Source organism: Pseudorca crassidens, chromosome 12 (genome assembly GCF_039906515.1).
Source record: "Pseudorca crassidens isolate mPseCra1 chromosome 12, mPseCra1.hap1, whole genome shotgun sequence".
Taxonomy (NCBI): domain Eukaryota; kingdom Metazoa; phylum Chordata; class Mammalia; order Artiodactyla; family Delphinidae; genus Pseudorca; species Pseudorca crassidens.
The window spans coordinates 25,111,240-25,124,967 of record NC_090307.1 but is presented as its reverse complement, the minus strand read 5'-3'; the positions used below and the strand labels follow the sequence as shown (position 1 = coordinate 25,124,967).

The 13,728-nt window shown below is 50.1% G+C and overlaps 1 protein-coding gene across 7 annotated transcripts in view; it reads left to right on the top strand.

Moving 5' to 3' along the window:
* The window catches only part of CTIF (cap binding complex dependent translation initiation factor), a 313,070-nt gene that overhangs the window by 273,366 nt on the left and 25,976 nt on the right, over window positions 1-13,728 (top strand). For all 7 annotated transcript variants that reach the window (XM_067699149.1, XM_067699148.1, XM_067699143.1 and 4 more), the window contains one exon: window positions 497-652. In XM_067699149.1, coding sequence (XP_067555250.1) covers window positions 497-652 — 156 coding nt within the window. The remainder of the gene's footprint in view (window positions 1-496; window positions 653-13,728) is intronic.

Here is a 13,728-nt window from a genome sequence, read left to right as displayed (position 1 = left end):
ACTTGCTGGCACGGGTTGTAGCTGTGTCTCTAGCCCAGTGCTGGGGCCAAGATGGACCTCAGATGCCCATTGCTGGGTGTGTGGTTACCCTTCACTGCTGTGGGGACATGATTTGGAGGTTAGCAAAGGAGATAGTTTAGCCCCAGGGAGTTGAATGGAGGAGGTGATGACTGGGAAAGGTGTCATCTCCCCCTTTACCTCATTCCCTCCACCTCAGTACCTGGGTCAGTGAGGCAAGTCTGTAGCGCCCCCCAATCTGGGGACACTGAAGAAGAGGTGCTGTGGCTAAAGATCAAGGTGGTCTTTCTGCCCACAAGTGAGTCTTCAGCATTCATGCTCCAGCCACAGATCACCCATTGCCCTTCTCATGGAAATCATGGGGTTTACCAGTTGCCTAGGCCTAGCCCTTAGCCAGTAGGCAGAGTGGCAGACTGGGGTGGTGCCCGGGCCCCTCCCAGCTCCTGTGCAGCTGACATGGTCTCTTATGCCTCCGCAGAAGGACTTCACAGTGCGGGAGGAGCTGCAGCAGCAGGATGTGGAGCGCTGGTTGGGCTTCATCACCTTCCTGTGCGAGGTCTTCGGCACCATGCGCAGCAGCACGGGCGAGCCCTTCCGCGTGCTCGTCTGCCCCATCTACACCTGTCTCAGGGAGGTAAGTCTCTGCCAGCCCTGCCCGAGAGCGTGGGCGCTGCCCTGTCTGCTAACGATGCGCATCTCCATCTCTGATGCGCCAGGAATGCCACAAGGCTTGTACCACTTAAAGTGATCAATCATTTGGTTAAGAGAAACGGAACTCCCCGGTGCTTTTGTTTACTCTACCCAGGTTTTTATTTATTGAGTTTACGTAAAAGGAAATAATCCCCCAAAGGAAAGTATTATGAACTCAGACTGCAGTCATTCATACTCTAGAACACTGCCTACAGAAGGGAGATCTACAGAAAATATTGAGTGAATAGATCTTTGGACTGGATTGGTTTACCATTGAATTATTTATTTTAAAAACTATTTGCTTCTAAATTTCCTCTGATAAAGAAATAAATAAGGATAATAAAGAAACTTTTAAGAAGCAAGAAGTCAGTGGGGTGATGGCCCTACCAGGTATCATAACCCACTTTGGAGGGTCACCCTTGGCGGCTCTCAAGGGGTAGAATTGAAGGGCAAATGTGGAAGCTATTGGTGTGTCCAGTGAGAGGCTGGTGGCCCAAAACCCAGTCATGAGAGTGAGGAGGGGGAGGACCAGTTGCATTCCAGTTATATCTTTGAGTTAGAACCAACAGGACTTGCTGACATGAGATACAGAGAAGGGAGGAAGTGACGTAGGGTCCTCATCTACCACCCTGCTAGCACCATTTCCTGGGACGGGGAAGCTGGAAGAGAAACAAGTAGAGTGTGGATGAAAACCAAGAGTTTGGGTGGCCTGTTGGCCATCCCTGGGGACACAGGCTTCAGCGTTGTGTGAAGTGTCGACCTGTATCTGGTGCTGGGGACTGGATGGGGTCACCCAGGGGTGGGGGGTGGGGGTGGGGTGAGATGGAGGAGGGGAACTGGACAAGGAGTGGCCGGGAGGCTGGAAACAAGCCAGGAGGGCACAGTCATCACAGCCCTTGTCCAGTGGGGCCAGCCCACACCTCACAGGTGTTGGTCCCCTCCCACCCTCAGCAGCTGATCCCAAGATGCTGATCCCAAGAGGAACAGCCTCTGGGGAATCAGCGGGACCAGGACAGAGAAGAGGCCTGGGTTTGGCAACAAGGAGGGGCCCCACGGTGTCAGTGGAGTGAGAACAGAAGCTACGTTTGCCTCGTTGGGGAGTCGGTGGAGGTGGGGGCGTGAGTGTGGACACCTTTTTGGAGAAGTGCTTCTGTGAAAGGCCGCAGGGAAAGACAACTTGTCAGCTAAAGGGGAGGTATGCGGTCAAGAGACACTTTTGTGTTTCTGAAAGAAAGATAATAGAGCAGTTTAAGGGAAAGGAGGGGGCATCTGTAAATGTTTTTGAAGCATCCATTTATAGGAAAATAGCACATTCATTCCAGACTGCGTGGATCTGCATGAAAGCAGAGCACACAGGCCTCTCCTGGGTGCTCGGTGGCCCTGTCAGCCTCTACCACTTCACGTAGCCAGAGATGTTTCTTGACAAATGTACTTGAATTCAGACTTGTTTCTCAGATTCAGACAATGACCTCTTCCAACTTGAGTTCACTCTCAAAGTGTCCTCAGCTCAGAAAGAAGTACCAAGATGGGCCATGGCTATGCTTTTTGCACCCCTTTGGGATGCTTTGAAGGTAGCCCTCTTGGAGTCCTCTCATCCTTGCCTGAGCTGCCCTGCACCCCGACCACCCACCTGAAGGCAGGGAGCAGCATTGTTCTAGGGCGGTGACCTGGATTGCCCCAACATGTTGCCTCTGCGTGATCTGGGCACCTCTTGGTGTTGCTGTCACCTGCTCCCCCAAGCAGGAAGCAGGGCTACAGCCGAGCCCTGGCCCTGGCTGCTGGGACACTTCTGACAACACCTGAGGTAGTGCGAACCTTCTGGTGTGAGTCCGGCAAGTGCCGGGAGGTCTGCACAGACCAGGAATCAGGAGCCTCCCCTGACGCACACTTGTTTGTTGCATTAAACTCACACAGACCCCGCCAGGCCCACCGTAAACTAGAAGGGTAAATAAATGATCAGTGGTTTTCACCATTTTGTAAAAGAGGAAACCACCGCCCCGCGTTCCAAACTATCTGCTTGAGGCCACATGGGGAGACCCCTGAATTCTTAGAGTCAGCTGCTGCCTCCTGTACCTTATGACACATACACACATACCCAGGCCTGACCCACGTCCCAAAGCAGGTTGAGCCAGCTCTAGGACGTTTCTAGAAGCCAAAATCACTGCCGCTGCCTTTCTCTGTGCTGGACAAGTTTAGGCTCTTCCCCTGGGGCCATGCAGATGGCTGACCCCAAATGTACAGGGCCCACCCTGCCCTGAGGTCATCCCAGCTTCCTGAACCATCCCCAGGCCAGCATCTCTGGCTGCCCACTAGACACGTCCCAAGTCAAGCCTCGAGCCTTCCAACAGGTTGTGCCAGCGGTGCCCCAAACCCTCCTGCTCACTCCCTGTCTTCACGTGGCCCAGACCCAGCCTTCCTGCCCCACTGTGGCCAGACAGCAGCCCCAGGACTCCCCAGCTGCCCTTTCTCAGTGTCGTGGGACACCCACTCCACCCTCTGCTTCGGCACCACCCCCTAAGGCTTCCCCTGCTCCCCTTTCCTTGATGCCCCCGAGTCAAACACAAACCCACGGGCCATCTTGGTGCGAAGAGTTTCGTTTGCAACAAACCTAAGGGAAAGATACAAAATCCTCAGTCTCGGGGTCTTCATGCTTATGGAGGCCGCCTTCAGTGGATGAGGGGCTTACCCAGATTGAGCGTGTGCTTAGCCCCTGAGCCCCTTCAGGCTGGAGGACAGGCAGCTCTCTGAGAGATGCCCTGCCCTAGAGCGAGGCCCCTGGGCATTTCCTTCCACACTCTGACCTAGTTGAATTAACCCTCTCTCAGTCACTCAAGCTTGAAATCCTGGACTCCATCCTTGGAGTCTCTCTCTTCCTGGCCCTAAAACACCTCCTTCCGGGCCCAGCTCAAGCCACCTCTTCTGGAACCTCCCCTGTCCCCACCCCCAGCCGAGTGTACCAGGAGCTCCCTCCTGAGCGAGGCAGTGCGCTCCATCCTTATAGCTCCAATCCTTTTTACATCACCTTAGAGGATTTTTTAGTATAGATAACAGTACAGTGGAAGGCATTGTCCAAAGCACTTAATGCATTCTCTTGTCTTTTAACTCGGGCAACACCCTGAAGATTATCATCCCCATTTTCCAGAGAACAGAGAGATCAGACAGCTTGCTCATAGCCACACAGTTAGCGGGCTGCAGAGTCAGCATCGGAATCCAGACGTGACTGCCCGAGTCCCTGCTCCTAAACACCCTGCTTCACTGCCTTACAAGCAGAGCGGGAGCTGCTCTTATTCTATTCTCGTCCATACCCCAGCGCCTACTCTGTGTTGGAAGCCAAATAGATCTTTGTGGGATTGATCCTGTTTTTGCCATAAAGATCATGTGCCAATCAGAGATCCCTCTTCGAGGGATGGAGAAGAATAATCTTCAACAAGCTCTTTAACTGTTTAAGAGCAAATCGTTTCTGCCAAGATGGTTTTCCAAGTGAGTGAGGAGTAGTACGGGTGACCAGAAGCCGCGTGAGTCTCCTCGCCCTACTGTTTACAGCTCATGTTTGCCTCATGAGCTCTTTTGAATTTTTTTTAATGTTTTCAAATGTTTATTGTGGTCAGAACACTTAACATGAGATCTGCTCTCATAACAACTTTTTAAGTGTACAGTACAGTATCGTTATCTGTAGGCACAGTATAGTACAGCAGATCTCTAGAATTTATTCATCTGACGTAACTGAAATTTTATACCTGGTGATTAGCAACCCCCCACTTCCTCCTCCCCACAGCCTCGGGCAACTCCTATCCTATTCTTTGTTTCTATGAATTTGACTATTTTAGATCCCTCATATAAATGGAAACATGCAGCATTTGTCCTTCTGTGACTGCTTATTTCCCTTGGCACAATGTCTTCCAGATTCAACCATGTTGTCCCATTTGCGAATTTCCTTCTTTTTTAAGGCTGAGTAGTATTCCATTGTGTATAGATCACATTTTAAAATCTATTCATCTCTCGGTGGACATTTAGATTATTTCCACATCTTGGCTGCTGTGAATAGTGTTGCAATGAACATGGAAGTGCTAATATCTCTTCCAGATCTTGATTTCAGTACTTTTAGAGAGATACCCAGGAGTGGGATTGCTGGATGATATACTGTAGAAGTTCTATTTTTAATTTTTTGAGGAACCTTCCTACTGTTTTCCATTGAAGCTGTACCATTGTGTATTCCCATCAACAATGTACAAGAGTTCTAATTTCTCAACACGTTTTAATATTTTGTAGTTACATATGTATATATATATATATATATATATATGGATATAAAATAGCCTTCCTAACAGGTGTGGGGTGGTTTTGATTTGCATTTCCTTGATGATTAGTGACCTTGAGCATCTTTTCATATGTCTGTTGGCCATTTGTATGTCTTCTTTGGAAAAATGTCTATTCAAATCCTTAGCCCATTTAAAAAAATCTGGTTACTAGTTTCTTTTGCTTTGGGGCTGTAAGAGTTCCTTAAATTTTTTTGAAAATTAACCCCTTATCAGATGTATGGTTTACAAATATTTTCTCCCATTCTGTAGGATGCCTTTTCACTCTCTCGTTAACTTTGCTGTAAGAAGCCTTGTAGTTTGAGGTAGTCCCACTTGTCTGTTTTTGCTTTTGTGCTTTTGGTGTCATATCCATGAAATCACTGCCAAGACCAATGTCATGAGACTTTTCCCCTATGTTTTCTTCAAGGATTTATAGTTTCAGGAGTTATGTTTATAAATCTTTAATCCACTTTTTAGTTTATTTTTGTGTAAGGTATAAGCTAAGAATCCAGTTTCATTCTTTGGCATGTGAATATCCAGTTTTCCCAACAGCATTTGTTGAAGAGACCATGCTTTCCCCATTGTGCTTTCCTGGCACCTTTGTTTCTATCCACTACCTCTCAGTTGACCATACATGCATGGATTTATTTCTGGGCTCTCAACTCTGTACCATTAGTCTATATGTTTGTTTTAATTACTGTAGCTTTGTAATATATTTTCTTTTTTATATAAATTTATTTATTTTGTTTACTTTTGGCTGCATTGGGTCTTCATTGCTCCATGCAGGCTTTCTCTAGTTGCGACGAGCGGGGGCTACTCTTCGTCATGGTGTGGTGGCTTCTCTTGTTGCGGAGCACAGGCTCTAGGCATGTGGGCTTCAGTAATTGTGGCTCACAGGCTCTAGAGCGCAGGCTCAGTAGTTGTGGCACACGGGCTTAGTTGCTCTGCGGCATGTGGGATCTTCCCTGACCAGGGATTGAACCCGTGTCCCCTGCATTGGCAGGCAGATTCTTAACCACTGTGCCACTAGGAAAGTCCCTGTAATATATTTTCAAATCAGGCTGTATAATGCCTCCTGATTTGTTCTTTTTCAAATTGTTTCAAGATTGCTTTGGCTATTTGGAGTCTTTCGTGGTTCCGTATGAGTTTTAGATTTTTTTTTTCTATTTCTGTGAAAAATAACACTGGAATTTTGATTAGAGATTGCACTGAATCTGTAGGTCACTTTGAGTAGTATTGACATTTTAAATATATTAGTCTTCTAATCCAAGATCAGGAACAAGACAAAGAATGCCCAGTCTCATCACTCTTATTCAACATAGTACTGGAAGTCGCAGCCAGAGCAATTAGGCAAGAAAAAGAAATAAAAAGATATCCAAATCAGGAAGGAAGAAGTGAAATTGTCTGTTTGCAGATGACACTATCTTGTATATAGAAAACACTAAAGACTCCACACACAAAAAACTGTCAGGACTAAAAAATGAATTCAGTAAATTTGCAGGATAAAGATCAACATACAAAAGAATCAATTGCATTTCTATATGCTAATAACAAACTATCCAAAAAAGGAAATTAGGAAAATGATCTCATTTACAACAGCTTCAGAAAGAATGAAATACTTAGGCATAAACTTAACTAAGCAAGTGAAAGACTTGTACGTTGAAAACTACAAAATACTGGTGCAAGAAATTAAAGACACAAACAAATGCTAAGACATCCCTCAAGCTGTTTTTAATAGCATTCTAAGAACCCCTTCATCCTGCTGAGGTCCTCAGCCAAACTGTGACTGCAAGGGTTCCACACACAGGAGGGCTGTAATCAGTGTCTGTGGCCTGAGCTAAGGGTTTTATCATCTCCCGTCTCACCTGGAACTGACCTGGCAGGTTTGGGGTCTGGCTCACCCAGTGCCATCCCTCACCCCCTTTTTCCTGACCCTACAAGGCTCTCTGCCACCTCTGTAACCCAGTGGTGATGTACCTAGACTCCTCCAGGCTATCAGTGAATGGTTCTTTCTGGGCCCCTTACTTCAAGAGCTTTGTTGAAACTTCCTCTGCAGGGGATACTGGGGTGAATTTTAACCCCTCACATTTGTTTCCTCTGAGCCGACTTTCCCCATGCACCGTGGGCGTTTCTATCCACTCCCTCTCATCCTTCCTCCCTCCCCCAAACATCCCACCTTTCCTCTCTGCATTCCCATCCTCCTGCCCTCTTCTGAGTCCGGCAACCATAGCCAGAGGTCAGAGTGGAGGAAGGGAGGAAGGGAGGGGGTGCCTCTGTCAGGAATCTCTCCTCCCTCTGCACCCCTCTGTGACCCCCACCAACCTCTCCCTCTGGTTGGCTCCCTTGCTCTCCTTCCCCCAGGCACCAGAAACCCCGTCTGCCCCTCCCTGCCCTTCCTCTGAGGGGTGTCTCTGAGCCACAATTCCCCCCGGGATGCAACTGGCGGGGCTCCTGGAGGAGGCTGGCAGGCCCGCTGGCTGCGGAGGAGAACACAGAGGGCAACGAGTCAGGCTTCTCCGGAAATGAAATTGCTCCGTGCAACAATGGGAGAGCCGCTTTTCTAACATTTTGCGTGAGCGTGCATTCAATTGCTCACATTGTGTGGCTCCAGGGGGAAATCTGACCTCGGAAAAGGCTGAGATGAAGTGGGTGTGGGTGGAGATCCTCCACTCTTTCACAGGGCTGAGAGAGTCAAGCAGAACATTCCTCAGAGGTAACTTCCAGTGGGACCATTCCTCCCTTCCCAAGAAGAGCAGGAGATGGGGCTGTGTCTAGCCACCCAGCTGGGGCCAAGGCAGGGCCCCCTGGGGCTGGAAGAGACCAAGGTCGGCTGTGCCCAGGGTGGTGATGGACCCTAACGGGAAGCAGAGACTCAAAATTATCCTCCATGCAGCCCAGGACTCTCAGTTGCATCCCTGGCAGGTGTGGGGAGCACCTGCCCCCTCTAATCTTTGGGAAGCGTTTACAAAATCACAAATTCTCAGACCAATTAAATCAAACTTTCTGGGGAAGGGTTTTGGGGAGGCACAGGAGTGGGGGGAGATTTAAGCTTCCCATATAACTCCAATGTGCAGAAACACGAGTAGCCGCATCCTAGGTGCGTTTTGTGAGGCCACTGATGAGCAGAGGGCACGTGGAAAGGTACCACTGGAAGAGCCAGAGAGACCAGAGTTTGAATCCCAGCTCTGCCACTTACTAGCTGTGGGGCTTTAATCTAATTCTTCATCTTTCTGAACCTCAATATTTTCTCTTTGTGTGGGAATAATGGGAATAATTCATTCTGCGTGTTTGTTTTAAGGCTTAAAATAAGTGAGATGGGGCTTCCCTGGTGGCGCAGTGGCTGGGAGTCCGCCTGCCGATGCAGGGGACGCGGGTTCGTGCCCCGGTCCGGGAAGATCCCACGTGCCGCGGAGCGGCTGGGCCCGTGAGCCATGGCCGCTGAGCCTGCGCGTCGGGAGCCTGTGCTCCGCAACGGGAGAGGCCACAGCAGGGAGAGGCCCGCGTACCGCAAAAAAAAAAAAAAAAAGTGAGCTGTTCACGTGAAGCAAGTAGTGTGTGACAGCCCCTCGGTGAGCTGACATAGGAGTTGCTGCTGAAAGCAGACCGTATTCCAGGCGCTACTCGAGAGAAGTATCGCATCACAGGAGCCCCAGAAAGGAAGATCCATTCTCCTAACTGGGCACCAAAGCCCCCCACGATCGCAAGCCCTGTTCCTGGAGAACCTCTCCTGAGTCCTACAGCTGCAGCCACCCTGTTCCTGTCGTGTTTCCACAGAAGGTCTCTTACTTTCCTCCTGTCTCGAGCGTGATCTTCCTCCTCCTTCTGCCTGACTCTAGCCCACCTTCAAGACCAGGTTCACTTCCCACCGCGTCCCCACCCCGGGCCAGTTTACTCTTCCTGCAGCATTCTGCAGAACTCGCATCCACACCGGCCTGCCAACACCCGCTCTCTGGACATGGCCTTTGCCAGCGGTTGGATGAATGCCTGGTGACTTCTTCTTGATTTGCTTTAAAATCATTTCCACCTTCCATTGGTACCTGAGGATAGGCTGTGTGTCATCTATCCTGTAACCCTGACTGCATTTTGTTCAGGACTCTGTGTCCATTCAGTAAGCAGTGACTTGGTTTGAGACAAAGCTAGTTTCTTACTGAAGTGCAAAGTTTCCTGATTGTACTAGAAGGAAGGAGTACAAGTTGTGATCCTCTCCGAAAAGGCTTACAATCCACTTGGCTACCACATCCCCAGAAATCAAGCACCTGTGAACATTTATGATGGGTTGTACAATATAGAGGTGGAGGGAGTTTAGGAGTGTGGGCAGCTGCTGGGGGCAAAGGGGAAGGGGGACTACAGCTTAAAGGGAAGTGGGCTTCAGACAGGTATTGGCAGGGAAGGAGAAAGGCCCCCAGGAAGAAAACTCTGAGCGGAGGGCGGGTAGCCAGAATGAAGCGCGGCCCATCTGTGTGGTGTGGTAAAGGGACGGCCTGATGGGTGGGTCATGGGCCGGCACTGGCTCCCAGCAGAGGAATTCTGGTGGACACAAGGTGATACTAAGAACCTCTCTCTGAGAGTGTTTTAAGCTGGAGAGCAACACCATGGAAAGCATAAAGGAGAGTTTGTTTATTCATTCAACAAACACTGAGAAAAATGCTATTTCTTTACTGAACTGAAAAGTCTCCCAGACACTTTTCCTGATAGAAATGTGCTGAGACAAAGTCAAATAAATCTGGGGCACTCCCTGGCCAGAGAGGCCCACAGATAACTCAGTGCATGGTGGAAAGTACAGTGCTCAAAATAAGGTGAGAGTGGGAAGCGGGAGTGTGGGTGCCCAGAAGGCAGATGAGACAAGATCTGCCTGGCAAGGGCATCTTAGCCGAGAACCCTCTGACTAGAACCTTCAATCAAGCAGGCTAAGAAGCAGGAAGGGAAGGGCTGGAACAAAGCTTGAAAATTCAGGAGAGCCTTCCTCCATGAACAGTTTATTCCAGCCCTAGTCTTAGGCACAGACCCCGCTTGGAATGTTCCTCTGAGATTGCAGCTTTCCCAGGGCAGGTACACAGCCCCTGGGCACTGGTTTAGCGGCAGAGTTCCTGCAGGTCCAGCAGCTGCTGCTATGAATACCCAGCTTAAGCAACCATTCCTGTAACCTCTGCAGAAATAACTCCCCACAGTTTTTTGTCCCCTCCAGAGCTGCCGTCCCCCTCTTCCACTCGGCAGCCAAGTCACTCTGTGGTGTGATGCCGCTGACCTACTCAGACACCCCCCGCCAAACACACACACACACACACACACACACACACACACACACACACACGCACCCTGATGTGTCCCCACCTGAGGCGAGGCCTCCTCAAGATAAAATTCAGGTCTCACCCCACCCCCACTCCCCCGACCCTCCCCCAGCCCCCCCTTTAACTGTCCTACTTCCTTAGCCAGACTCTGCAAACTGAAATGTGAAATTTGAAGCCAGTGTTCTCCTTAGCAACCATGGTAACACAGGATCTGATAGAGAGCCTGGAGTTATAAAAATACCAGCTTCCACCAGACACTGGTTTCCAAAGGGAAACCAGTCTCCACGCCAGAACCGTTTTTAAACAGTCTTAAAACTCAAGAGATTTCCAAACCCATCTCAACATGGCTCAGGAGGATATCTCTTCAATTCCGTTTTGGAAGGTGGTGCAGTTGCAAGCTTTCAGTATTTTCTCTAAAATTTAGAGACGCAGAAAAGATGTGGCTCTCTGAGAATTCGGTAGCCGTGTCAAGGATATATAGGTGGGAACGGCTGTTCTTAAACAGCAAATATTCGACATTTTTTTTTTAAGTTAGATTGAATTGCTGCCACTCCTTCCAAGTTCCCTCCCAGCGAGTCTTCAGCGCCATCAATCCTCCTAATTATAGAGGGGGACTGATTTGATCTATCTCCCCTTCGTAGAAGACAGCTTTAATTAACATAAACATTTTCTAGCAGGAATTTACGTTTAAGCCCTCGAGTGGAGAGGTAAGAGGTACAGCTGGCTAAACTTCTCTGCTCAGGGCCAGAAAGAAACGTCCTGCATCGCTGTCCTCCAGTCCCTCCCCTCCCCCACGGAGGCCCCCTGCGGCACGGCCTCTCGCCTTCTCCCGGCGCTGCCTGCAGGGGACGCCTGGCCTTGCGGGTTGGGGGTGGGGTGCTCTTCCTGGAGGCACGGGGCCTCCCCCGGCCCAGCCCCCAGCCCCGCCTCCGCCGCCCGGGCGGACCGGCTCTCCCCACCTCCCCACCGCGCTCCGCGCTCTCCAGCTTCCTCTTATCTCCTGGGGCCATGCCTTGTAATTTTGAAAAATATTCTAACTCAGTAATTAATGTCTGAACTTCAAGAGGCCCCTGCTTTCTGCAGAGTCGCGCAGAAGGCGGGCAGGGACGGGGAGGGGCCGGGGTGTGGATTCTTTTTCTAAGCTAGCGAGTGGAAGGTGGAGGATGCATTGTTTCTTGCTAGAGTTTGTGTACAAGATACACACATATATACGTGTACACATACGCATGCGTCTGTCCATAGATTTTTTCGAATCCTTTGGGGGAAAAAAAGGATCCTTCCCCTCGCTCCGTCCCAGTGGCGTTTTCCCAGTGGGCTGATGTCAGAGGCTGCTCAGCCAGCTGGGGAGCATGTGGGGAGACAAGCTGGGACACTTTGTGAGTGTTTAGGTCCGGGCGGGGAGTGGGGATTGGCTGGGAGGGAGCAGGAGTGACCTATATGTTTAGAGGATAAGAAATCAGGAGCTGTGGGGTAAAAAAAAAAAGGCCATCAGTAACTTGAGATGACACAGAAGTCAAAAACAAAATTTGCCTATTTCCCACCCACAAGGAGGTTGTAAGCAGCCCCAGTGAATCCTGGCTCAGCGCCCCCCAACAAACGTCTCCCCGTGGTTTGCCCATCCCCCATCCCAGCCCTGCCAGCCCTTCCTGCCCCAGCTCGGGTCCCCTCCACCCAGCAGTTTGGGTGCCAAGGGATGAGCGGGCTGCTGCGGCCTGGGCACGAGCATGCTGTGCGTGGCCCCTGCCCTCACAGAGCTGCTGTCTACTGGGGAGAAGAAGTGGAAACACAAAGTGCCCTGTGCTGGGAGCTGGTGCATAAATCACCCGCAGGTCTCTCCAGGACCCACACTGATCTTTCTTTACGCTGCTCCAGCTCTCAGGGTCAAAGAATTGAAAGCCAGCAGCTGATGATGCCCCACTCGCTGCTGCCCCACCTTCAGAGGAGATGACGTTTAGGCAGCACTTGGTGTGGAAACTAGCAAGTTAGGAACCACCTTTTCTCTTTTCTGTCCACCTCGAGTCCTAGCCAGAGCCCAGTTCCTTATCGATGGCTCCATTGTCAGTGCTGCCAGCAACGATCGGTAGGTAACCGGAGGCCTGGGCCAGCCAGGATCAGCCCTTTCTTGTAGCCAGAAGAGAAGGGTGTGTGGGGAGAGGTGGACTTCAGAGCTAGACAGACCCAGGCAGCTTACCCACTCTGGCCCTCAGTTCCTTGTCGGGATGAGGATTAAACGTAATTTAGTAGATCTGCTATTGTATGTAGCAGGACATACAAAGCAAAGACATGAAAAACAAAAGACATGGAGTAAAGGGATCAGCCAGCAGCATATTCATATCGTATAAAATGAAGTGCTTCTTAATGAGAAAAAATGTGAAGGAACACAGTAGATGAAGTTTCAGGGCCTTTGTCCTTGCCGTTCCTTATGGGAGAATGCCCTTCCAGGTATCCTTCCAGACCTCTTCTGGGTGTCAGTTCCTCAGAGGGACCCTCCCGTACGATAATCCTAACAGCCTGCTTTCTTTTTCTCCATAACCCTGACTAGTATCTGACTCCACTTTAAGAGTTTTCTTTGTTAATCTGCTTGTTTTCTGGCTCCCCAACTAGCGTGGAAACTCTCTAAAGGCAGGGGCTGGTCTACTCTGTTCATAGCTATACCTCCAGTGCCTGGAAGAGTGCCTACCATATAGTAGGTGCTCAATAAATCCTGTTGAATAAATTAATGAACTAGAATGTCTAGACTGAACAAAGCAGGGGACAACAGTCACCCTTCTAGAGTGAATCGAGGAAGATTGCTCAGGGGAGATAAATCCAGAATCCTTGAAGAGGCAAGGTGAGCAAGCAGAGTGGGGCTGGCTGATCGTGGTCCCTAGAGATGAGCTCAGAATGAGGGAGGGAAGAGGAACACTCCCCCCGAAATCCAACTCAAAGGAGTGTGCGCAGAACGTGAGCAGAAACTTCTGCCAGTCGATGAAGCTGCCCGTATTCTGTCCCCACATTTCTCTCTAGTTAAGTGGCCTTTTCTCAACTTCTGTCTGCCAGGCTTCATGTGAGATTTAATTAGCCTGTCCAAAGTCAGAATCCTATGAGCCACCATCGTGAGAAGTCAGGGTGGGCTTCTGGCCCTGCTTCATAGATCGAGAGCCTTGGGGAAGGGATTGTGCAGGGGCCCCTGAGTGAGCAACTGCTGGGTTCCATGCCGGCTTCAGCTGGGCCTGGAGATGCAATCAGGGAGCAGAGCCTTCCTCTCCTGCCTCTCCCCTGAGGAGGAGTAAGGAGGATGCACAGGGCACAGGAGGGTGCTGTGAGGGTCAGAAGAAGGCGAGGCCTCGACACAAGAGGTGGGGGAGTGGAGCGGGTGAGAGAGGACACCCACAGTCACGAACGCTGAGGAGAACGAAACCTCTTAGCCCTTGACAGTCACAGCACAATCCCAG